We start from the raw sequence: 25,152 nt of genomic DNA on the forward strand, positions 1-25,152 counted from the left end.
AATGCATGTAAGGTTTGCAGGAAAGTGTATCAGAGAATAATAAGTGTTTGCCAATGTTTGGAAGTATTATGTGTTTGCCTGTATGTGTTTGCCAATGTTTGAAAGGATTATGTGTTTACTTACATGTGTCTGCCAATATTTGAAAGGATTAAATCCCTTTTATATCATATTGATTAATGGAGTATATAATTTCTATTCTCATTGGACATTTAAAGATTCTTTTTAGGCGGGGCATGGTGGCTCACGCCTGTAATCCCAGCACTTTGGGAGGCTGCCGTGGGCGGATCACGAGGTCAGAAGATCGAGACCATCCTGGCTAACACGGTAAAACCCCGTCTCTACTAAAAATAAAAAAAAAATTAGCCGGGCGTGGTGGCGGGCGCCTGTAGTCCCAGCCACTCAGGAGGCTGAGGCAGGAGAATGGCGTGAACGTGGGAGGCGGAGCTTGCAGTGAGCCGAGATCCCGCCACTGCACTCCAGCCTGGGCGGCAGAGACTCCGTCTCAAAAAAAAAAAAAAAAAAAAAAAAGATTCTTTTTATATCACCAGTTTCCCCCTAGCATAGCCCATAGATGGAGCCACTGCACTCCAGCGTGGCAACAATACAATACAATAGATGAATATAATACAATTATATGCAGCCATTAAGATTAAGAATAATTTAGGTGGTATGGTTCTTTTTAAAAATTTAAACGTTGGCAGGGCCTGGTGGCTCAGGCCTGTAATCCAGCACTTTGGGGGGTCAATGGGAGGACTGCTTGAGCCCAGGAGTTCGAGATCAGCCTGGGCAACATGACAAGATCTCCTCTCTACAAAAAAAATGCAAAAAATTAGCAGGTCTTGGTGGTGTGCACCTGTGGTCCCAGCTACTCAAGAGGCTGAGGTGGGAGGACTGCTTGAGCCCAGGAGGTCGAGCTTGCTGTGAACTGTGATGGAACCACTGCACTCCAGCCTGGCAACAGAGAAAGACCCTGTTTAAAAAAAAAAAAAATTAAAAATTTAAAAATTATGGGCCAGGCATGGTGGCTCACGCCTGCAATCCCAGCACTTTGGGAGGCCGAGATGGGCGGATCACCTGATGTCAGGAGTTTGAGACCTTGAGACCAGCCTGGCCAACATGGTGAAACCCTGTGTCTACTAAAAATAAAAAAAAAATTAGCCAGGCATGGTGGCAGGCAATAAGAATATAATGTATTTGTCATGCATATGCATCAGAAAAAGACTGGAAGATTGTGCATTGACGGCGTGACCTCTGGGAAATGGGATTGCTGGGGGTGAGCTTCTATTTTTTACTTTCCATGTTTCTCTTTTGAATTTTTGTAACCATACTTTAAAAATAATACATTTTACTCATAAATTTCTTGATTATAAGGCAAGAAATTAAAAGAATATTATGAACAAAAATTATTGCCAGTGACTAAGAAAAAAAATCCGAAACAATAGCACTATGCTCAATGTCACAATAGAAAGGACTCAGTAAGTTTCAGTTGATAAACCAGCACTCCTTCTATCAAAGAAACCAGAGTTGAGAAAACCCCGGATTCATTTAATATCTGCCAGATCTAGCTATTTACTATCCATATCCGTGGTTCTTGAAGGACACTCACAGATACAGAGATTAGAAGTCAAACATTTTATTTTATAACTACAAGAGGTTACTTTTTTAAAGCATAATGACATTTATTTTTAGTGAATTGTTTTTGTTAGTGACTTTTAAAAAATCATTTGTTTTTAATAAAAACAAGAGGATAGTCCATGCAAAAGCATTCTATAATACATGTGAAAAACACACAGAACAAGATTAGTCTTGATGTAGTGGGAGTCAGATTATTCTTTCTGTTAAAAAAAAAAAACAAAAACGGCTGGGACGGTGGCTCACTCCTGTAATCCTACCACTTTGGGAGGCCGAGGAGGGTGGATCACGATCAGGAGATAGAGACTATCTTGGCTAACATGGTGAAACCCTGTCTCTACGAAAAATACAAAAAAATTAGCCGGGCGTGGTGGCGGGCGCCTGTAGTCTTAGCAACTCGGGAGGTTGAGGCAGGAGAATGGCATGAACCCGGGAGGCGGAGCTTGCAGTGAGCTGAGATTGCACCACTGCACTCCAGCCTGGGAGACAGAGCGAGACTCCATCTCAAACCAAACAAACAAACAAAAAACAAAAACAAAAAACAACAAAAAACAAAAAAACCTTTTCTTTCTTCCCTTCCTTCTCTTGGATCCATTGTTAGTTACGTAATAGCCAGTACAGTTCCTTTTCCTGTGTTAGCTTTAATTTTTGAGCCTAAAATTGTCTAAACAGCTCTGGACCAAGGATATATGTAAGCATAAACTACAAAGAAAGAGGTTATCATGGGACTAGAACTTAAAATTCTCAGATTTAAAATACAGTCGGTCACCTTTCGTAATGTATCTTATAAGATTATAAAAAGGGAGGAAATATAGAGGGTCCACTTTTGGTGGACTTAAGAGTTATACAGAAGACAGATTCAAGTAATAAAGTCCAGAATAGAGTTGCACTGTTTCAGGCTGATGAAAAAGGAAGAGGCTAGGGAAATCTTTCAAATGCTGAATCTTAAAGTCTGTCCAGGTTGAGATAAAGCTGCCTGCTGAAGCTTGTTGTCTTAGCTGTGCACTCATTCTGTGTTCTTGTTGATATTCCGTGGCGTGGCTACAGATTGGAATGCTACTTGAACAGTCTTAAACCTTCCCTGTGTAAATAAGTATCTTTGTATTTACTCTTAGGGAGGTAGTTTTGTCCACCTTTAAATGGAAAAATAAAATATCTTAAAGAAAACCTTTTAAGTATGCTTATGTAAGCACAGACGTTTTTAAGAGGCATGAAAGGAAAAACAGACCTATTAAAAACTACATTAATATTCTTGAGAAACAGGAAGACAGGTAATTAATCTTGATCATTTCACTGCTGTTAGTGCCAAACCAATGTTTTTCATATTAACAGGACTGAAAAAATGTGAAATAAAGCTTTGCAGCATTGATTCTAAACTATTAATATCATTATCATGCATACAACGCTGGCTAGAGCTTATTTATTCATTTCATTTTGATTTTGTTGCCAACCACTGCTTCAAATTGAATATTCTGCATACGATTTAAAAATGCTGAGGCGCGTTCAGGAAGAAACCTGTACAAAAAAGAAAAAAAAATTGAAAAATTTTCAGTTTAAAATATTTGACAACAGAGTTCTTTTTTTGGTCATTTAGAATACACTGAGAGTTATCTGGTTTGTGTTTAATTTTCCTCCGTTCTTCTTTACTTCCTTTGCAATCACCTCTCTTTTATGTGTGGATCTTTTCTTTTTTCTTTTTTCTTTTTTTTGACATAACTTCACAGTGGACTTCATTAGGAAAAGTGTAAAAACATTCAAATTCATAAAATTTAAATGAGACAGTAAAATTATGCCTTGTGGCTACAGTAATTGCCATAATAATCACAAGCAAGGTAAAGTCTAAATTATTGCCTAAACACGCAGCTTGCAGTGAGCCAAGATCATGCCATTGCACTCCAGCTGGGCGACAAGAATGAAACTCTATCTCAAAAAAAGTAAAAAATAAAAAAATAAGTTATTGCCTAAACAAACACTATTTTCTCAAGTTTCTGCTGCAAGCCCAAGGCAGAAAACATTGCAATTATTAAAAGTCAGCCCAATTATGAATCTGCATTTGAAGCTGGAAGAAAAGGAAAAAAAGTGTATTCTGATTACAGCATCAAGACATTCTAGCCTGCAAAAAAGTAACTTTATTAACGTCTTGCAGCAGAATACATTAGTAATTGTAACCATGCATTAAAATTCTCATTTCATGTCAAAAAGAGAGTAATCCGTTTTCTTCATGATTTATGTTTTACTGAATTTCATATGGTTTGTCCCTCTGAAAATGTTTTCGGGAACATTCCCTCTCCAGGGAGTGCCTCCTAAGATACGCTCACCACAGGTCATCTTTGGTCATTTTAAATCAATCTGTCTGAACCTATGTGTGCACCTTTGTAATATTCATAGTTCAAATTGTGTGCAAATATAAATAAAGCACTGATACATACCACTCTTCTCACTCTCTTATCTGATATGAGTAAAGATCTAAAATGAAGGTCTGAGCTCATTGCTGAAATTGCTGATTAATCTTGATGCTAAAATCTCACCAAGAGACACCACCAGAATCCATTCCATCCAAGTGTTCACCTCTCCTTTACTATTTACTGAGTACCTATTACGCACTCTATAATAAGGTGAACTAAAGTACTTAAAAAACAGCTGTTGTCTTTGAGGAACTTATTGTTTAGCTGAGAGGCTAAAATGGTCACCTTAAAACAATTATTGAAAAATATCAGCCATCTAGAATTAAGGGCTATAACTGGAAGCAGGATTCACATGGGCTCGGATAGTGGAGGAAAGCTTCAAAAGGACAACTGATGTCCAGGAATGCATAAGAGATGAGTAGGCAGATGAAAGGAAGAGAGTGGCCTGCCCAGTGGCTCACGCCTGTAACCCAGCACTTTGGGAGGCAGAGGTGGCCAGATCATGAGGTCAGGAGTTCGAGACCAGCTTGACCAACATGGTGAAACCCTGTCTCTACTAAAAATACAAAAAAATTAGCCAGGCGTGGTGGCGCATGCCTGTAATCCCAGCTATTCAGGAGGCTGAGGCAGGAGAATCTCTTGAACCCAGGAGGCAGAGGTTGCAGTGAGCCGAGATCAAGCCACTGCACTCCAGCCTGGGCAACACAGCAAGACTCCATCTGAAAAAAAGGGGGGAAAAAAAAGAAAAAAAAAAAAAGGAAGAGAGTATGTGAATGTAAAGAGGCAGAAATAACATATTCTGCAAAGAAAGTCATATTGAAAATCACTTTGATATTGTTGACTAATGCAAGATTTACTTCCTTGTTTGGGGGGTAGGTGGGTGAAAGATGGGGGAAGGAGCAAACGGGCAGGGAAGATCTGGCTGAAAGAACGACAAGGATAAGAAGAGAGCTCATGTGGGCCTTTTACCCTCACAAAGAAACCTTCATGCTAGTAATTGCATCTGCTCATAAAATGTTGTCTCTCTGTAAAAGGAATTAAATGCAAAGAAAATTAACAATACATACCTGTTGCCTAGTTACAAACCACCATGACAGCTTTGACTTTTTGAGACTTTTGAGACAAAAGTCTCAAAAAGACTTTGAGACTGTTGTTTATTTTACTGGGATACTATTCTCCAACTCAGGCAGAATAATTGTTTTTATCCCCTTGGTCATATGCATGTATATGCATGTACATATGCATGTAATTTTCAATATTAATATGACTTGCTTTAGGCCCCAAGAGAGTAGGTGTTCCATGAAACTCACTTTCTACAGTGCTTAGTACCAAGACACTAATTTAGTCAACTCTTTTTTTTTTTTTTTTTCATTTTTTTTTTTAAATTTATTTTTCCAAGACAGAGCCTTCTGTCTCCCAGGCTGGAGTGCAGTGGCACGATCTCGCCTCACTTCAACCTCTGCCTCCCGGATTCAAGCAATTCTCCTGCGAGTGCCTGGTATTACAGGCACAGGTCACCATACCTACTAATTTTTGTATTTTTAGTAGAGCTGGGGTTTCACCATGTTGGTCAGGCTGGTCTCGAACTCCTGACTTCAAGTGATCTGCCTGCCGTGGCCTCCCAAAGTGCTGGGATTACAGGCATGAGACACCACACCCGGCCTAGTCAACTCTTGAGATGATGTTGCTTGGGGGTCAAGGTTCTCCTTATGTTATCTCAAGTCAGTCTATTTAAGCTAAAACAAAATACTGAAATTGATACACCAATGCAGTTTGTACCCTGTTCTCAAATTGTTCTATTTCAAGTTTGTTCATAATTTATATGGATTTGTTTCAAAAAGGTCCAAGGGCTTATGAAGTTAGTATAGTTATCTTCTCACTGATACAGTTTCAGTTTATAAACTGCTCCTCAGAAGAAAGCTGAGAGAGTATATCCTCTGGGAATTGTTGCTGTTGCTATTTCATATAAATTCTGTTCTCTAAGATTTTAACATTTGAAGTCTATATCTTTTCAGTGATAGGAGCTTTGTTTCTATTATATTGTTTTATTCTTATGGCATCCTTATAAAGAAGATATCACCATATTCATTTGGCCAGGTGCAGTGGCTCATGCCTGTAATCTCAGCACTTTGGGAGGCCAAGGCAGGAGGATTGCTTGAGGCCAGGCATTCAAAACCTTTGTTGCTTGGGCAACAAAGCGAGACCGTCTCTACTAAATAAATACATAGGCTGGGTGCGGTGGGTCACACCTGTAATCCCAGCACTTTGGGAGGCCGAGGCAGGCAGATCACAAGGTCAGGAGATCGAGACCATCCCGGCTAATGGGGTAAAACCCCATCTCTACTAAAAAAACTGAAAAAAATAAAAATTAGCTGGGCATGGTGGCAGGTGCCTGTAGTCCCAGCTACTCGGGAGGCTGAGGCAGGAGGATGGCGTGAATCCGGGAGGCAGAGATTGCAGTGAGCCGAGATCTTGCCACTGCACTCCAGCCTGGGCAACAGAGCAAGACTCCGTCTCAAAAAATAAATAAATAAATAAAAATAATAAATAAATAAATAAATAAGACATTCTAAAGACATTAAAAGGATAATAAGGGAATGTTATGTACAAATTTATGCCAAAGAAATTCTACAACTTAGATGAAATGGACAAATTCCTTGAAAGACACACATTACCAAGAATTAATAAGTAAATTGAATTGCCATGTAGCTATTAAAGAAATTAAATTTGTAATTAAAAGCTTTCCCAAAAGAAAATTAGAGGCTCAGGAATCTACCAAAAAACAAAACAAAACAAAACAAAAAACTTACTGAGTTTAGCAAACAAAAAGTTTAGCAATTTAGCGAGGTTGCAAAATATGAAATCAAATTACAAAAATCCAATATATACTGACAACAAACAATGGTAAATATAAATTTTTTTAAAAATGCCATTTGCATTAGCATCAAAAACTGTGAAATAGGGCTGGGCACGATGGCTCATGCCTGTAATTCCGGCACTTTAGGAGGCTGAGGCAGGTGGATCACATGAGGTCAGGAGTTCGAGACCAGCCTGGCCAACATGGTGAAACCCATCTCTACTACAAATTCAAAAAATTAGTTGGGCGAGGGGACAGGTGCCTGTAAGCCCAGCTACTTGGGAGGCTGAGGCAGGAGAATCACTTGAAGCCAGGCATCCTAAGTTGCAGTGAGCCGAGATCACACCACTGCACTCCAGCTTGGGCAACAAGGGCAAAACTCTGTCTCAAAAAACAAAAAAAAGAACTCGTGAAATACTTTGGAATAAATCTGATAAAATATGTGCAAGACTTAAACATCAAAAACTACAAAATACAATTTAAAGATTTAAAGATTTTGAAGAAGATTTAAAAAATAGATATTAGGTTCTTGGATTCGAAAACTCAATATTGTTGATATGTCAATTCCCCCCAATTGATCTATAGATTCAGTGCAATCCCAACCAAACTTCTAGCAGGCTTTTAAAAATGGAGTCTTTATTATTAACTACTTCACTATATTGCATTCTTTTTAAACTGTGTTTCCTTTAGTTAGAATAGTCTTCAGCAAAGTTTGCACAGAGACGGTAGATTTGGTAGAGAAAATGAATCATTCTCTTTTTATAGACTGGGTAGGAAAAGAACAGAGGAAACTTAACTGTTCTCCCCAAGGATGGAGAGTTTCCATGCCAATTTTCACAACTGAAAGATTCTCCATAATAATAGCTCTACTGGGCCAGGCACGGTGGCTCATGCCTGTAATCCCAGCACTTTGGGAGGCCAAGACAGGAGGATAACTTGAGGTCAGGAGTTCGAGCCCAGCCTGGCCAGCACGGGGAAACCCCATCTCTATCAAAAAATACAAAAATTAGCTGGGTGTGGTGTGGTAGCACACACCTGTAGTCCCAGTTACATAAGGATCTGAGGCACGAGAATGGCTTGAACCCAGGAGGTAGAGGTTGCAGTGAGCCAAGATCATGCCACTGCAATCCAGTCAGGGTGACAGAGTAAGACTCTGTCTCAAAAAAAAAAAAAAAAAAAGCTCTATTGGTGTTTTAGTATTTAGGTGTTCTGTGCTGTACTTACTTCTTTAGTATCAGAAAGATATTGATATATGATGGAACAAAAATCATTTTCTTATTGGTAAGTATTCCATCTATCAGACTTCTTACAACTTCATCTGTCTCCAATACAGGCCATAATCTGTGATTAAAAAGAGGAAAGTTTATTTTTATTTTCTAAAATTTTAATTTCATAAGTAAATGATGGTAGGAAAATTATCCTGTATTTTTACTAAATTTAGAATGAAGATTTAAAATATTCCAGGATTTGCTGCATTAATGCCACCCTTCCCACTTCCTCCACATCCCATGTTGATGTTTTGTTATCAGAAACTTATACTTTCATATCCAGTAGGTGTGTTTCATAGCTCACTTAGTCAAAATATCAAAATGGTGGAGAGGCATTAGATGGTAAGGAGTAGAGGAGCCATGCAAGAAAGAGGAACGGCTAGGATTAATCATGGGACAGGAAGGAAAGATCTGACATCTCAAAGCCTGTTGGATGCAAGGAGAAAATTCTATAGCTAAGTATACTTTCTTTCTTGTGGAGGTATTCCATAAAGCTGGATTGTTTTGAGGTCATCATTTTGTCAGAGGCGTTTAAATCAGAGCAACTCCATCTTGAATAGGGCCTGGGTAAAAGAAGGCTGACACCTACTGGGCTTCATTCCCAGGAAGCTAAAGCATTCTTTGTCACAGGATAATAAAGGAGGTTGGCACAAGATTCAGGTCATAAAGATCTTGCTAATAAAATAGGGTGCAGTAAAGAAGCCGGCCAAAACCCACCAAAACCAAGATGGTGATGAAAGTGACCTCTGGTTGTCCTCACTGCTCATTATAAGCTGACTATAATATATTAATTAGCATGCTAAGAGACACTTCTATCAGCACTATGACAGTTTACAAATACCATGGCAATGGCAGGAAGTTACCCGATATGGTCTAAAAATGGGAGGAAATCTCAGTTTTGGGAATTGCTCACCCCTTTCCCGGAAAACTCATGAATAATCCACCCCTTGTTTAGCATATAATCAAGAAGTAACTAAATATCCTTGGTGGAGCAGCCCCAGCCATTCTTCTCGGTGGAGTAGCCATTCTCCTTCGTGGAGTAGCCATTCTCTACTCCTTTACTTTCCTAATAAGCTTGCTTTTGCTTTGCACTGTGGCCTTGCCCCAAATTGTTTCTTGGGAAAAATCTAAGAACCCTCTCTTGGGGTCTGGATTGGGACCCCTTTCTGGTAAGAATTTCATATTTGAGATTCACTTCTGACTTGCCTATCCTGCAGTTTAATGAGAATTTAAGAGGCGCCCAAGGAGTATGACAACTGGAGGTATGACCTTCCTTATACTGAAGGCCGTGTACATGTATTCTTGAGAAATATTCATAAACATAGGCTTAGTGAACAATTGCCTGTTAGTGCAAGATGATGACAGAAAATTAAAACATAAATCGATTTAAAATGTTGTATTCAAATTAAGATGTCTAGGCGTGGACTGAACAGCCAGTGAATGTAAAGGCTGGGTGAGGAGTTAGGAAACCAGTGAATGTTAAAACTCCATTCCCTGGGATGATCTGTGGTTTACTGCAGATTAGTATGTGATTCACTTCTCCACTGCATTGAATAGCAAAGCCAACAGAGAGTAATACAAGTCAATACATTTCTAAATTACTCTGTTCTGCCCTTTCTCTCCCTGATGTCATCTATATGGATCCAACAACCCAGCCTCAGAGCCAAGTGTGACATTACATATCAATGCCTTAGCCCTGACTAAGGAAATTCACAATCCAGCAACCTCTATAAAACCAATCCCAAATCTTTAGCATTGCCTGTGTCTGCCCCTAAGTTAGCCCCAGGAACCCTATACCCAGAGTTCCATCATCTTTACTCTTCTCATCTATTATGCCTTCCCCAAGAGTGGCAGGATACCCTTAGGAAAGCTCATGGTACGCTAAGCCTGAAAGCCTACCAAGAGGGTTTTTATTGGGCCCAATTCTTTGTCTAAGAAAACAGTCAGGAGTTGCAACAGTACTATAGTATTTACTTGCATATCGCATACTTATTAAGTACTGTGAGACAACAGAGAAAATGTAAGAAGCCACGTTTGCTCACTTCTGCTTGTCAGCATAATTTCACAAAGTCCCTGACTCTGTGACAATGTGCAGCTCTCTGGAAAGATGCTTTGAAGGCAACACAGGATGGAGCACATGGCCCCCAGTACCAGAGCAGTCCAGCTGAACCTCTCTAAAGGGCTGCTCTCAGGCTACAGGCCTCCTTCTGTAGTCTTCAGTAAGGCTTCTAAATAAAATCAACACCTTTAATTCTTTAAAAACTTATTTTTTTGGCTGGTTGTGGTGGTTCATGCCTGTAATCCCAGCGTTTTAGGAGGCCGAGGCAGGCAGATCACCTGAGGTCAGGAGTTCGAGACCAGCCTGGCCAACATGGCGAAACTCCGTCTCTACTAAAAATACAAAAATTAGCCAGGTGTGGTGGTGGGTGCCTGTAATCCCAAATACTCAGGAGGCTGAGGAAGGGGAATCACTTGAACCCAGAAGGCAGAGGTTGCACTGAGCCGAGATTGAGCCACTGCACTCCAGCCTGGGTGACAGAGTGAGACTCTGTCTCAAAAAACAAAAACAAAAACAAAAACTTATTTATTTTTCTTTAATCAACAGTACCTATGGTCTAACACCATGAAGGACTCCAGTGGCAGGGAGAGACTCCAGCTGCAGAGACCACACAGCTAACTCAGGCTGTAAGAGTCAGTATCCTCAAATGAGGCGGCACTCAACAGAGAATTGTTCAGTTCATTTGAATGAATATGTTTAGGACTAATTCCCTTCCAGTAAAAAATTGGTTTTGAATCATTAAGCTTAGTATATTTTGTTAATCTGCAGCAGAATATATACCAGAATTAGAAAAATTTGTTAAGCAGATGGCTTAATTTTCAGGCCTTATCCACACCTTCCTGCTTTTTTCTTCTCCTTTCAGGACTACTTTTTCCTCTCTTATGGTCTCAAATCCTCTCTCACCAGAGACAAGAGTTCTTGCAGAAATTCACCTTGACTAAGGAGCTAGAGATTAAATTTATTTGCTGGTCCTTGGAATATTTGCATTTTAAAGACAGGGTGGTAACAGCGATCAAATGTATATAGAGATTGTGTGCGTGTGTGCGTGTGTGTGTGTGTATTTAGAGACAGAGGTCTCACTGTGTTGCCCAGGTTGGAGTGCAATGGCTATTCACAGGTGTAATCATAGTGCACTACAGCCTCGAACTCCTACCTTCCTCTCGCCTTAGCTTCCCTGGTCTCTAGGACTACAAGCTTGCCCTCTGATAATATTGAATATATCAAAGTTTTCCAAACCTGCCTCTATTCTCATCTGGTATGCTTGTAAGACAAAACAAAACAAAACTCCTAATTCTTGGAATTAATCCTAGTCTACTGGATCAGAATTTCCTTAGAAATTCCTAAGGACGAGCCTATGAACTTTATTTTTTAAGTAAGCACATGCAATAATTCTTAGGATGAGACAAGTTTGGAAAATGTTTGGGTGCCTTATGTTAACATTGTGGCCAGTCCTGTGGAAGACATAAAAGAGGCATAAGTACCCATACCTTTCCATGCTCTGTTTGAAGAGGATGAACCACTAATGGAAGGGGGGAATGTTAGGTATCATTGATTTTGTGGGTGTGGTGTCCAGGAGAGGAGACTCTGCCGTACCCTCAAGCACACCTCTCCAGCCCCCCTTGTCCCATTCCCACTTCCCACTTACTCTTGGCACCTGAGTGTGTGTTAAGCTTTTTCCCGGACACAAATAAATATCTCAGTTCATTGGTAGCTGATCATTCCTGCTAGTCCCTAATGTTTTTCCCCTTTATTCCTTTAATTCAAGATAATAATATTAATAAGAAAAAATAATTTTCCTGTTTCATTTTGTTTCTATTAGTTGGCCTGCCTAAACATTTCTCATTAGTTTTCATATCAATTTATCATACCACAGTCTCATTCTAACTTGATTTTGACCTTACCTTGTGCTTGGATTTTTGGTGAACCCAGTATTCACAAAAACTGGGCAGAGACATGAGGTTTTGATACCAGTTTTTCCCAAAGCTTGAAGTTCTGATGTCAGACCTCTGTGAAAGCCAACAGCAGCAAATTTGCTGGAACTGTAAGAGAATTATTAAGCATTGTTAGCTAAGGGAGAGTGAAACCAATCCTCAGTTTTCTGTGAGAAGGCGGTATCATTTGACTTAAGAACAAGTAGATCCTGGCTAACATGGTGAAACCCCATCTCTGCTAAAAATACAAAAATAAATTAGCCAGGCATGGTGGCAGGCTCCTATAATCCCAGCTACTCGGGAGGCTAAGGCAGGAGAATGGCATGAACCTGGGAGGCGGAGCTTGCAGTGAGCCGAGATAGCGCCACTGCACTCCAGCCTGGGCGACAGAGCCAGACTCCGTCTCAAAAAAAAAAAAAGAACAGGTAGAAGCCAAAAATCAGCCACTTGTGATTTTTCTGAGAGTATAAATGGCAATTCATTTTCATTTTTTTATACGATTAAGCAGAATTGTGAACGTATCTCATTTCTTAAACAACGATAGCAAAAGAACAAAAATAACTCTATTGATTGGCTTAATGTTCAGTTTTCCATCCTACATGTAAGGTTTTTCCATTGAATCTTCAAACTGTTTTCTAATCAGTTTTTATTGCTTTTATTTTGAAAAATATGAATCAGGAAAAACATATTTAGTAATTCTACAAAATTGATGTCTGCGTTGACAGACTTCTGTAGGACGCTGCTCATTTCTCCTTTCTCTCTCAATAACTGAGTTGATGGTTTTTCTCTTGATAATGGTTGCCACTTTGGCCTCTTGATTTTATTATGAGGATCTGGAGAAGAGTTTACAGGAAAGGATATTTGGCAAATACAGTAGTATATCCTTAGGGCCTCCCACCTCCTTCCCTTTAAGTCTTTGGTGGTGCGTGGAGTGTGGTATCTGCAACTTTTAGTCAGGTAGAGTTGTTTCTCTCTCTCTCTCTGTCTTTCTCTCTATCTTTCTCTCTCACACACGCACACACACACACGTTCATGGCACAAGCACACTTGTAAAATGTTTTGATCCAGGGACCACTATGATTGTCTTATTTTGGGCACCAAGGCCATGACATAGACATGTGTTCTTTTTAGCTTCTGTAGGTTTTGCTTCTTAGTCTGTGGAGGAAACAATGGAAACATGCTTGGCATTACTGTTTTCTCTCATTGTTCTACAGAAGAATTTGCAGAAATCTAAAAGTATTTTAAATATAATTACAACCCGGTTTCATTGCTTTAGAAAAAGTCATTTAAAAAATTCATTCTAAACCACTGTAAATTTATATTCTGTTAACCCAAATCACTCTGCTCCGAGCATTGCCATCTTGAGGCAGGAGAATAGGGTCTGGAGGCAGGGAACATAAGGCCGATTCATGCTGACTTCCTAGAACTAAATCAAATGGAAACACTTCAGTTATGACAGGAAATATCCTCTCCATTTACATGGGGTGTACACTGAGTAAATGACTTTGTAAATTTAATTCATCTTCTTCATTTACATAGGGTGTACACCGAGTAACCAGTGGAAACCTCTAGAGGGTATTTAAACCCCAGAAAATTCTGTAATGGGCTCTTGAGCCCCTGTGCTTGGGCCCACTCCCACCCTGTGAAGCATACTTTCATTTTCAGTAGATCTCTGCTTTTGTTGCTTCGTTCTTTCCTGGCATTTTGGTGTGTTTTGTCCAATTCTTTGTTCAAGATGCCAAGAACCAGGACACCCTCCACCAGTAACAATGTGAAGTGTAATGCTCCCTTCAAAGTGTAAAAATATATAACATGGCTGGCATGTGATACTTACCAATAAGGGATGAGGTAAGGAATCACTTCGTGGCCACACACTGAAGCCACCGTGACGATGTGGCCATGATTTCTCTCTATCATCGATGGAAGAAGTGCTTTTGTGATCTTAAGGATCATTGTAGAAAGAAGAAAAACAATGACATAGGTGTTAGGTTTCCAAATCAGGTAGTTTTATTTTTGTTAAGACAGAAAGGCATTTGAGAGAACTTATAAACTGAAATAAAATACTTCCAAGCATTCCATGATTAATTCTATACAAATGATAGAAATAACGATACAAATGTATTGGTATGGTATACCCCATGCCAACACTAATCTCAGTATTCCCCATCCTTCCCTTCAGAAGGAATCAAATAGATCCTTTTTTGGATATGTCATCTAAACAATATTAAGGGAAAAATTCAGAGTTTTCAGAAGTAAAATAATTCCTTATGATAATTTAGTGTCATGTAATTTTTTGGTTTGGGGCTTTATCATTCTAATTAAAAGAGTGAAATCTTGTGTAACTGTATTAAGGCAGTTGAGTAGTGTAAGCTGAGTGTTCTACACCACACTTATGCATCATGATTGAATTCACTATCTCCCTATTTGTAATATTGTATATTGTATGTTGATGTTACAGGAAACAAGTCTTTCTTTTTTTCCAAAAACCTCTTTTGTGAGAAACATCGATAAAATTTTATAAGAATGTAGTAAGTCCTGTGCAAATTCATAGAACTAGAACTCCCAACCCAAGCTACCCCCAAATTCCCAACCCACAGAAACTGTGAGAGGATGGTGAACATATATTGTTGCTTTAAACCACTAAGTTTTGTATAATTTGTTATGCAGCTATAGGTAACTAATACATGAGGTCTCCATGTAGTTTGGTGGGCATGGGAGCCAATTCACATATGTGAGGAGCTGGTAAAGGTAAGGGGGACACATCTCTTTTTTTTTCTTCTTTCTTCCAGAATCCAGATTTGCCCTAGATTCTACACTAATTTTTTTTTTTTTTTTTTTTTTTTGAGACAGAGTCTCGCTCTGTCACCCAGGCTGGAGTGCAGTGGCCGGATCTCAGCTCACTACAAGCTCTGCCTCCCAGGTTTACGCCATTCTCCTGCCTCAGCCTCCCAAATAGCTGGGACTACAGGCGCCCGCCACCTCGCCCGGCTAGTTTTTTGTATTTTTAGTAGAGACGGGGTTTCACCGTGTTAGCCAGGCTGGTCTCGATCTCCTGACCTCGTGATCCGCCCGTCTCGGCCTCCCAAAGTGCTGGGATTACAGGCTTGAGCCACTGCGCCCGGCCAGAAATTCTACACTAATATTGAGGCACTGGAAGATTAACCATAAAAATTTCTATACAAAGGCAGCTGAAGTTGATATTTCCATCTTCCACAAAACTAACCAATTATATGAGGTCTGTGTAGCTGCATTTCTCAGTTCTAGCATCCCATGGATCTAGAACTTGCCTCAGAGTCTCATCCAAAAGTGTCCTTGACCCTATATACATCCACGTAATTACTTCTGATGTCCTTCCCATTCTAAAATTCCACAAAATGAGGACACATTACAAAATCATAGTGTGGAGGGAAAAAAATGAGGTCACAAGTGAGAGCATTGAAAAGATGTACACTGACAACCCTTAACAAACCTCCTCAAACATTTGTTGAATTCTTGGTACATGCCAAGCTTTGTGTCAGATACTGGTGGACAAGACAGACCAAGTAGCTTACATTCTAGTGTGTTGTGTCCACTTGAATTCTGTGTCCTTGTGTCAGAGACTCTGTGGCTCTTCTACTCAAACAAATTTGATGATTCTTGATTAAGGCAAAGATCTGGCCAGTTTCCTGTCCAGAAGTATGTGAACTCCATTATAAGTTTCATGTATCTTAAGAGAAGGTGCACAAATCTGAAAGGTTTCTGACTCACACTCACCCAAAAATGTCCTAGGATGTTGACCTCAAATGTTTTGGTAATCTCTTCATCCTTGGTGCTGCGAAGATCGGCTGGATATACTGTCCCAGCATTATTCACCACAATTGTCACATCACCCACTTCTTTCTTCACCTTTTGAAATTGAAAGAATACATTCATTGGGTGTGTTATACAAACTCAAAGTTTTGGGACCAATATAATCCAGAGATTAGAGTCTTTCTTCTACTGTATGAGGTCTCTCAGAGTTCAGGCAAGATGGACTGTTGAGCTCAAATAGTGGAGGCCAGCGGAGCACTGTCATAAAGGTGGGATAAACTGTTCTTTTAACATCTAAATTTCAATACCCAGCACATCATGTTTTGCAAGTTTATCAGTAAAGTGAAATTAACATTTATGTTGATAAATTACTATATAAGTTCTGACCAAATATTTTTAAAGTGCTCATTTTTTTAAAAAGTGGTTTTCTTTAATTTTTTTTTTTTTTTTAAGAGATAGAGTCTCACTACATTGCCCAGGCTGGTCTCGAGCTCTTGGTCTCATGTGATCCTTCCACGTTGGCCTCACAAAGTGCTGGGATTACATGTGTGAACCACTGCACCTGGTCTAAAGTGCTGGTTGGGTAATCCTGGTTTCATAACCTACTAAGTACATGACCTTGGTCTGGCTCAACCTCTGTAAGTCATAATTTGCTCATTTGTAAATGAAGTTTACAGGCTTATTGTAGGGATTTGATTAAAAAATGTAAAGTTTGTTGGAGTGCTTAGTTCATTGTGATTATTTGATATTTACTCTTTTAAAATAATTGTGATAATAATTATTAATATTACATTTTCTATAGAAGACTACATTAACAGCAAAATAAAATCTCACAAGGGAAATAAGTAAAGAGAAGGCAGAATTACTGCAAAGTTAATAGGACTAAAACAAAACTAGGAAGTGATCCATATTCCCTTATGATAAATCTTTTGTCAGTCACTCTGTGTCACTGCTCACACTTCTGATCAGAATGAAATTGATTAATAATATGAATAATAATAATGGGCAGAGTTGAGTGGATTACATACATGAAAAAAAGTATATATCCTTCCTTGGTCACATAACTACTTCAGTTAGCAGCTAAAATCCATTTAAATCAGGCAGTCATAAAGAACTTTCTCATTTTCCATGTCAGCGTCGTAGGAAACAAAATCATCTGAATAAATTTGTGAACCTGAAGTCTCACCTGATTTAGAGAGCGATAGATTTCTTCTCTGTTGCTGCAGTCTACCACGTACGCATGCGCAGTGACGCCTAGTTTTCGGCACTCAGCTGCAGTTTCCTCCACACCACGCTGTAATTGGAAGAAACAAATTCCGGAAAAAAAGTGGAGAAGACATTGGAGAACAAAAATTTTTAAAAGAATTAACATTCGGCTTGACGCGGTGGCTCACGCCTGTAATCCCAGCACTTTGATTGGCCGAGGAGGGCGGATCACGAGGTTAGGAGTTCAAGACCAGCCTGGCCAACATGGTGAAACCCCATCTCTACTGAAAATTAGCCAGGCCTGATGCAAAATTAGCCAGGCCTGATGGTGTGGGCCTGTAATCCCAGCTACTTGGGAGGCTGAGGCAGGAGAATTGCTTGAGCCTGGGAGGAAGAAGTTGCAGTGAGCGGAGACAGTGCCACTGGACTCCAGCCTAGGCAAACTGCACTCCAGCCTAGGCAACAATGTGAGACTCTGTCTCAAAAAAAAAAAAAAAAAAAAAAAAAAAAATTAACATTCATGCCCAAAATGAACGATTAACATTCATTTTGGACATGAAGGTAGTTAATCTTTTAAAAATTGGCCTCCTGGGTCAGGTGCAGTGGCTCATGCCTGTAATCCCAGCGCTTTGGGAGGCCGAGGAGGGTGGATCACTTGAGGTCAGGAGTTTGAGACCAGCCTGGCCAGCATGGTGAAACCCCATGTCTACTAAAAATACAAAAAATTAACTGTACATGGTGGCGGGGGCCTGTAATCCCAGCTACTAGGGAAGTTTAGACAGGAGAATCACTTGAACCCGGGAGGCGGAGGTTGCAGTGAGCTGAAATCATTCCATTGCACTCCAATCTGGGTGACAGAGTGGGACTTTGTCTCAAAATAAAATAAAATAAAATAAAAATTGGCCTCCTTATTTTTTAGAAAATTTCTCGAGAGTGATTGCCTAGTTGCAACGAGATTACCCCCGGCTTTTCTGCCAGGGAATGCTCATATTAAAACCAAAGCAAACAAAACAAAACAAAATCCCTTCATGCTTTTTCCAGTTTTTCCTCTTGGTTGGAGGCTGTACAGTAGGCAGTTTCTCTAAAGCAGGCTGCTTTCAAACCTTAAAGAACATTCTTGAAAAATGTTGCTCTTCATGGTGCCATGGAAGATGAATTTGGAGAAGAAAGAAAAACTCAGCCATTAATTTATCATACATTTGTTAAGCATGAACTATGTAATAAGCAATAAAGTGCTAAGTAGCAATTCTAAACTAGTGGTAACGGTAAACTACATGCCTCTGCCCATCATACTTTTCTCAATGATTCTGGTTCATCCTCCTAGGAGGGAAGGGGAAAGAAGGCTCTTATAGAAGGACTTTCATAGGGGGACCATGCTGCTACTCTAGGAGATATAATATTACATTCTTCAGGTGTTTGGGAGTGAGATGAGCAAGGCCACTGGATCGATTTCTCATTTATGTACCAACCTTGCCCATAACCATAGGACATGGAGACAGAGCAATTTACTTTCAGCCTAAATTCAAAGGCCTCTTTCTTAAGATAAAATTGCCCTAATGTTCCTTGACTCACATTTCTGGAAAATTAGAATTCTTTTCAAGTTTTGACATCAGGTGACTTTTATAGAAAAGATTATAAGGTTTTAAAAATTATACTTTTCCATCTCACAATCGGTAAACTCTTCTCTGTGACGAACAGGCAAGGATACCTGAAAAGCCCTATTCTTTGCGTATTTGGATGACAGTGGTGTTGCTACTATTTAGGGCAATCCTCTAACGAGTGGTCTCTGGGTCCTTTGTATTTCACGACTGTAAGCTAAAGCCTGGAGCAGCAGCCTGAACTCCCCAAACATGGATGTTAGGACCCAGTCACAAAGTCAGTATCCCCTCAATTAGACTTTTGTGGGATTGCAGAAGATTAAAAAAAGGATAGGAGAGTCTTTTACTGACTTAGATGGTAGCTTGCTCACTGCCAAATTGCACAAACCACACCATACTCTCTCATCTGTTTCTAGGTCAGTAGAGAGCATTAGTAACCAGAGCATTCATCAGATGTTTTGATTGAAGAATTAATTATTCAGTTTTGTAACTGAGCTAGATAATTGCAAAATTGCAAAATGTAATGCCTTGTCTTTTTGTTAGCAAAACACTGCTTTAGCTTAAATTCCAGTGTGTTTTTTGAACTGTATTCCCAAAGCAACAGTTTAGATTGCATAAGGGCCAAACTGCTACTGTGTCTCTCATCTCATAGGGCAAAAGGAGCCAGTTATGGTGAAAACTCAGATAGCGTCTTCCTCGCCTAAAGGAGATCTGAGTTACATTACAGCCTTAGAGTGAATCATTCAGTAGCTTAAATGTTTAACCATAAAATTTAATGATTCAAAGAGAATTTTTGATGTTGGGTTACCCATTCTTCTTAAGTCTTTTTTTTTTTTTTTCAGATAGTACCTGGCTCTATCGCCCAGGTTGGAGTGCAATGATGTCATCATAGCTCATTGCAACCTTGGCTTCCTGAACTGAAACGATCCTCCCACCTCAGCCCCCTGAGTAGCTGGGACTATGGGTGCGCACCACCAAACCAAGCTAATATTTGTATTTTTTGTAGAGGTGGAGGTTTTGCTGTGTTGCCCAGGCTGGTCTCGAACTCCTGGGCTCCAGCAATCTGCCCACCTCGGCCTCCCAAAGTGCTGGGATTACGGGTGTAACCCACTGCACCCGCCCTTAAGTCATTTTTAATACGACTTCCTTCTAATTTACTTTTCTCTTATCTCTGGAAATTTTAAAATTAAAAAAAAACTTAATAAATATGGTCCTTTCCCCAAAAATACACATCTGGAAAGAGATTTGAAGGTTAGATTTCATCAAGCCCTTTTTATAGACTTATACTTATTTGTTTTTGGACAAATGCCTAAGAACAACAGGCAGCAATTTTCTCGATTTGCAAATTCTTGGTATCTTCCAGAAAGTTCATTCAAATTTCTTCAAAGACCAAACAGATGGCAAATCATTTTTATATACATCAACTCATCTATTATATAAATGCTTATATCTGTTAAATAAAAATGTACTAGCTTTTTTGAATAGCATTCTTCACTATTCAGAAAAAAACAAAAAAGAATTAATTCTCTAAGTTTAAGAGACATTTTAGGTTTCAACTGAACATGACAGCAAAGAACACGAGAAAGAAATAATATAATGGTAATTAAAACCTCACTGTAATTTGTGGAAAACGTGATTTTCAAGAAGTACTTCACAATTTTTCCAATCCTAACATCCTGTAAACACTTTTCTGTGTATATTTTCATGGCCTTACCAGAATTTACAAGTTTAGAGTAAAAGATACAAGATTTCAGTTACTTCAGTTTTATCTGGGGTTGTTCATGTAGGTGTTTACAAATAAGAACACAGGAAAACTGCTGATGTCCAAGGGAAAGCCTGACTCACTGCACACATATTTTATTTAACACAGTTATTGTTTATCATGTGCCAGGTATCGTTTACTGTGTGCTAAGTACTGAAAATATTACTTATTTAATCCTTTTGACTAGGGACTGGCAAACATTTTCTGTAAAGGGTCAGATAGTAAATATTTTAGGATTGTGTTGCATGTGTATGAGGGGAGGCACTAAAGGTTTCTGTTGCATGTTCTTCTTTGTTTGACTTTTGTTTGGTGACCTTTCAAAATGTAAAACTCATTCTTAGTTCAACAGGCTGCCCACTGGCCAGATTCAGCCTATTAGCTGTAATTTTCAGATCTCGTTCTTGCCCATCTCCTAAGTTATTATCCCCACTTCAGAACCAAGAAAACAGGCTGAGAGATAATACGTGACTTGCCTCATTTAGCAGCTGGGAAGGAGCCTGGCTCCTGAGTCTTTGCTATCAACCTGCACACCATGTCATAAAAATCGCTGCTTAGTTCTCAATTACATTCCCTTCATCTAACTAACCTGATGCATATACAGACTAAGGCACCAGGGAATTTATCAAACTTTGAAAAACAAAATTACAAAGATAAGTAGATGGTAAGTCAAAGAATTCTTAAAATGCTTATCTTACTCTGTGACTTTAAAAGGTTGGAAGATGTATACATTACCTTATTAATATCCCACAGAACCAGTATGCTCTGTTGTTTTGCAAATTCATAGGCAGTCCGCCTGCCTATTCCGTGCCCAGCTCCAGTAATGAAAACAATCTCCCCAGCCACAGATTTTCTCCTCCGAGGAATGAAAAACTTTACCAACGACTCCAAGTAGGAGTAGATGATGGTGATCAGAAGCAGAAGGATTTCCAGGATGATGTTCATGGCTCTGCCCTGTCCTCTTCCTTCTGGTTCAGTCCTTGTATAGTCCTAGGGAGGAGGTACTCTGTACACAGAGCTCCAGGGAAGAGGTGTGCCCCGGTGTTAATGGGACTACCAGATAGAAGCCAGCTTTGGAAGCAGGCCTTGTTCACGTGTCCTAAGGTGTTGGAAACACCTCAGGTTTTTGAAGTGATGCCAAGTGCTAGTAGTAGCTTAGCTCACATCAAGAGAACCCAAGAGAATGTGCTCTCTGGACTTGTTTATCTGAAAAGCAGTTATGTACTATATTTCACCTTAAAGTTTCACCTCTAAAAACAATTCTAGGGGCCAGGTGCAGTGGCTCACATCTGTAATCCCAGCACTTTGGGAGGCTGAGACAGAGGATTGCTTGAGCCTGGGAGTTTGAGACCAGTATGGGCAACATAGTAAGACCCTGTCTCAAAAAACAAAAAAACAAAAAAACACTTTAGAAAAAAATGAACTGGATGTGGTGGCATGTGTCTGTAGTCCCAGAGGCAGGAGGATTGCTTGAGTCCAGGAGTTTGTGGTGCAGTGAGCTGTGATTGCAACACTTGCACCACTGCACTCCAGTCTAGGCAACAGAACAAGGTCTGGTCTAAAAAAAAAAAAAAAAAAAAAAGAAAAGAAAAGAAAAATAATTCTGGAGATACTGCATCAGCTAATGATCTGTTGTTATCTTTCTGGAAATTGTTTCCTTTTTAAATAGGGAAAAGGAGAATGTAGAGATAAGCTTAAAGAAACTTAAATAAAGTCTGAATGAACCCAGCTTAGCTATATGATTCATTTATTCACAAAAGCTGAGCATCAATATTTCAATTGGCTAATTATTTTACATACGATGACCATTTCCCTGAAAATCTCTTGAGTTTGGGGGACACTTTAGGGTATAGAACCATCAGTTCCTTTTGTGGTAATACTGGAAAGAGCATTAGACCAGGAGTCGGAAATCTCAACTTTAAAGTGGGGTGGCTTCTGTCTTTGTCTGTTGCTGTAACAAATTACCATTGACTAGCTGGTTTATAAATTACAAAAACTTATTTCTCACAAGAAGTCCAAGATCAAGGCACTGGCAAATTCTTTGTCTGGTAAGAGCTGGCTCCCTGGTTTATAGATGGCTGTCATTTCACTGTCACCTCAAGTGGCAGAAGGAGGAAGGAAACCCTCCATGTTCTCTTGTCTAAGGGCAATTATTCCCATGGCAGAACTCTCATGACCTCCCAAAGGTCTCACTTCCTAAAACCATCACACTGGGGGCTAGGATTGCATAATATGAATTTTGAAGGAACACATGCAGCCTATAGCAACTTCCAATAGCCAAGAAGTGGGAACAACCTCAGTATTCATCAACAGATAAACAGATAAAATATGATATATACATACAATGGAATATTACTCAGCCTTAGAAAGGAAGGAAATTCTGACACATATTACTAGATAGATGAACCTTAAAGACATTATGCTAAGTGAAATAAGCCAGATGCGAAAGTATAAATATTGTATGACTCCATTTATATGAGGTACTTAGAGTAGTCAAATGCACAGAGAGAGACAGAAAGTAGTAAGGTGATTACTAGGGGATGAGGAGAAAAGGAATGGGGAGTTATTGTTTAATGTGTATGGAGTTATTGTTTAATGTGTATGGAGTTTCAGTTGCAATGAGGAAAGCTCCACAGGAACATGGTGGTGGTGGTTGTACAACAATGTGAATGTGCCTGCTGCTACTGATCTGTACATTAAAAAGTAGTTAAAATGTAAATTGTGTGTTACGTGTGTGTGACTTCCAGCAATCCTGTTTATTTTCTCCATGCTACATTTTCCTTAACTGGAAAATAGATATTTTTTTTAAAAAGTATACATTACCCAACATAGACCTTCAGAACGCATAACAACCTCAACCTTCTCTCATACGCCAACACACAAAGTGGCTCTAAGGATCAAATAAGATAATATGTTTATGAAATAGTTTTGCAAGTAGTGAATGGTTATATAAATCAAATAATAATTATAGTAAGAATTCAAATGTGTTAATCACTATATACCATGGACTGATTTAAGGGCTTTACATATCAACTTGTTTAATCTTCACAAGATACATCTGAGGTAGGTGCTATTAAAATCTGCATTGTACAGATGGGGAAACTGATGTACAGGCAAGTTAGGTAACTTATTTGTAAGCGTAAAGTAACAACTTTATGCTTGTTTTTTAAGAGGTGGAGTGAGGATTTAAACCCAGGAAGCCTGATTCTGGAGCCTCAACTTTTAACTTAGATCGGTGGTTCTCAATTAGGGGCTACTTTTGTTCCACAGGGTACATTTTGGCATGTCTGGAGACATTGTTTGTTGCCACAATTCAGGCATTCCACTGTCATCTATCTAATGCGTAGAGGCCAGGGAAGCTGCTGAACACTTTACAATTCATAGGAAAGCCCTGTGCATTGAAACCAAGAATTATTTAGCCCAAATGTGAGTAGCCTCAACTAAGGTTGAGACCTGGCCTATACTTATATTATATTGGAGACAATGTGATTGGTTCTTTAAGTTTGAACCTTGGATACATTTATGGCAAAAAAAAAAAAAAAAAATAGTACTTGGTTATATCTTTCTGCGTGCAGGTTTGCTGTGACATGTATATGGAGCTATTAAATATTAACATAGGTGCTTTAGATCAGACTTCACGCTGGGTTGCAGTGCAGGCATCTGTTTTCAGATTGAATGCCTATAATTTGAATATCCAGCTTGCTCAGAGGGGGCCAGACCAGGGGGACTAATGCTATCTAAATCAATACAGTACTGATGCAGTTTTGAAAGGCGGTTTTAAAATTTACAGTGGAATCTAGATTATTTTACCCACTGGGAGATTTGTATTATGCAAGAATTAAGAATCTTTGAGACAGTGAACAACACTTCTTAACATTGTTCTCAAATAGTTTGGTTGCTGAGAAATTTTATTTCATGTGAGACATAGTGAGCTTTTTTTTTTTTTTTTTTTTTTTTGCTTGTTTTCTATGGGACAGAATGTTCATGTTCCTCAATTACAGGGTTCATATTTGTCCCAACAATGCTAGAAACATACACTTTGTCCCTTGATTTTGTTGTCGTTGTTGTTGTTGTTTTGTTTGTTTTTGAGACAGATTCTTGCTCTGTCATCAGACTGGAGTGCAGTGGCACAATCTCAGCTCATTGCAACCTCCGCCTCCCGGGTTCAAGTGAGTCTCCTGCCTCAGCCTCCTGAGTAGCTGGGATTACAGGCACCTGCCGCCATGCTCAGCTAATTTTTGTATTTTTAGTAGAGATGGGGTTTCGCCATGTTGGCCAGGCTGGTCTCAAAATCCTGACCTCAAGTGATTCACCCACCTCGGCCTCCCAAATTGTTGGGATTACAGGCGTGAGCCACTGCGCCTGGCCCCCCCTTGATTTTTTTCCCTAAGTTTTAGAGACTTTTTGTTTGTATGTCTTTATGACATCATTGGCTTCATTTCAACAGATTTTCATAACAAATAAAAATGTTTAATTTGCTTTGATCGCATTTTAGGTCAGTTTCCCACTGATAAGAATGAAGGCATCTTAAATTTATCATTAATTTGTCTTTCACTCACATTTTAGGATGAGATGCTTTCAGTAAAATTTTCTCAACTAAGTTAAAATCATCCATAGCATTTAGAATCTTATTAAAATAAGACATTTT

At 39.3% G+C, this 25,152-nt stretch overlaps 1 protein-coding gene across 1 annotated transcript; it reads right to left on the minus strand.

The window, feature by feature from the left end:
• Positions 1-1,617: 1,617 nt before the first annotated feature.
• On the minus strand, positions 1,618-21,665 carry HSD17B13 (hydroxysteroid 17-beta dehydrogenase 13). Its single transcript, XM_015138766.3, has 7 exons — positions 21,240-21,665; positions 17,128-17,235; positions 15,906-16,037; positions 13,987-14,093; positions 12,123-12,260; positions 8,119-8,235; positions 1,618-3,147 (listed from the first exon to the last, which is right to left on the minus strand). The coding sequence occupies exons 1-7, from the start codon at positions 21,447-21,449 to the stop codon at positions 3,057-3,059; spliced, it is 903 nt and encodes a 300-aa protein (XP_014994252.1). The 5' UTR covers positions 21,450-21,665; the 3' UTR covers positions 1,618-3,056.
• Positions 21,666-25,152: the final 3,487 nt, after the last annotated feature.

This window comes from Macaca mulatta, chromosome 5, assembly GCF_049350105.2.
Source record: "Macaca mulatta isolate MMU2019108-1 chromosome 5, T2T-MMU8v2.0, whole genome shotgun sequence".
Classification (NCBI taxonomy): Eukaryota; Metazoa; Chordata; class Mammalia; order Primates; family Cercopithecidae; genus Macaca; species Macaca mulatta.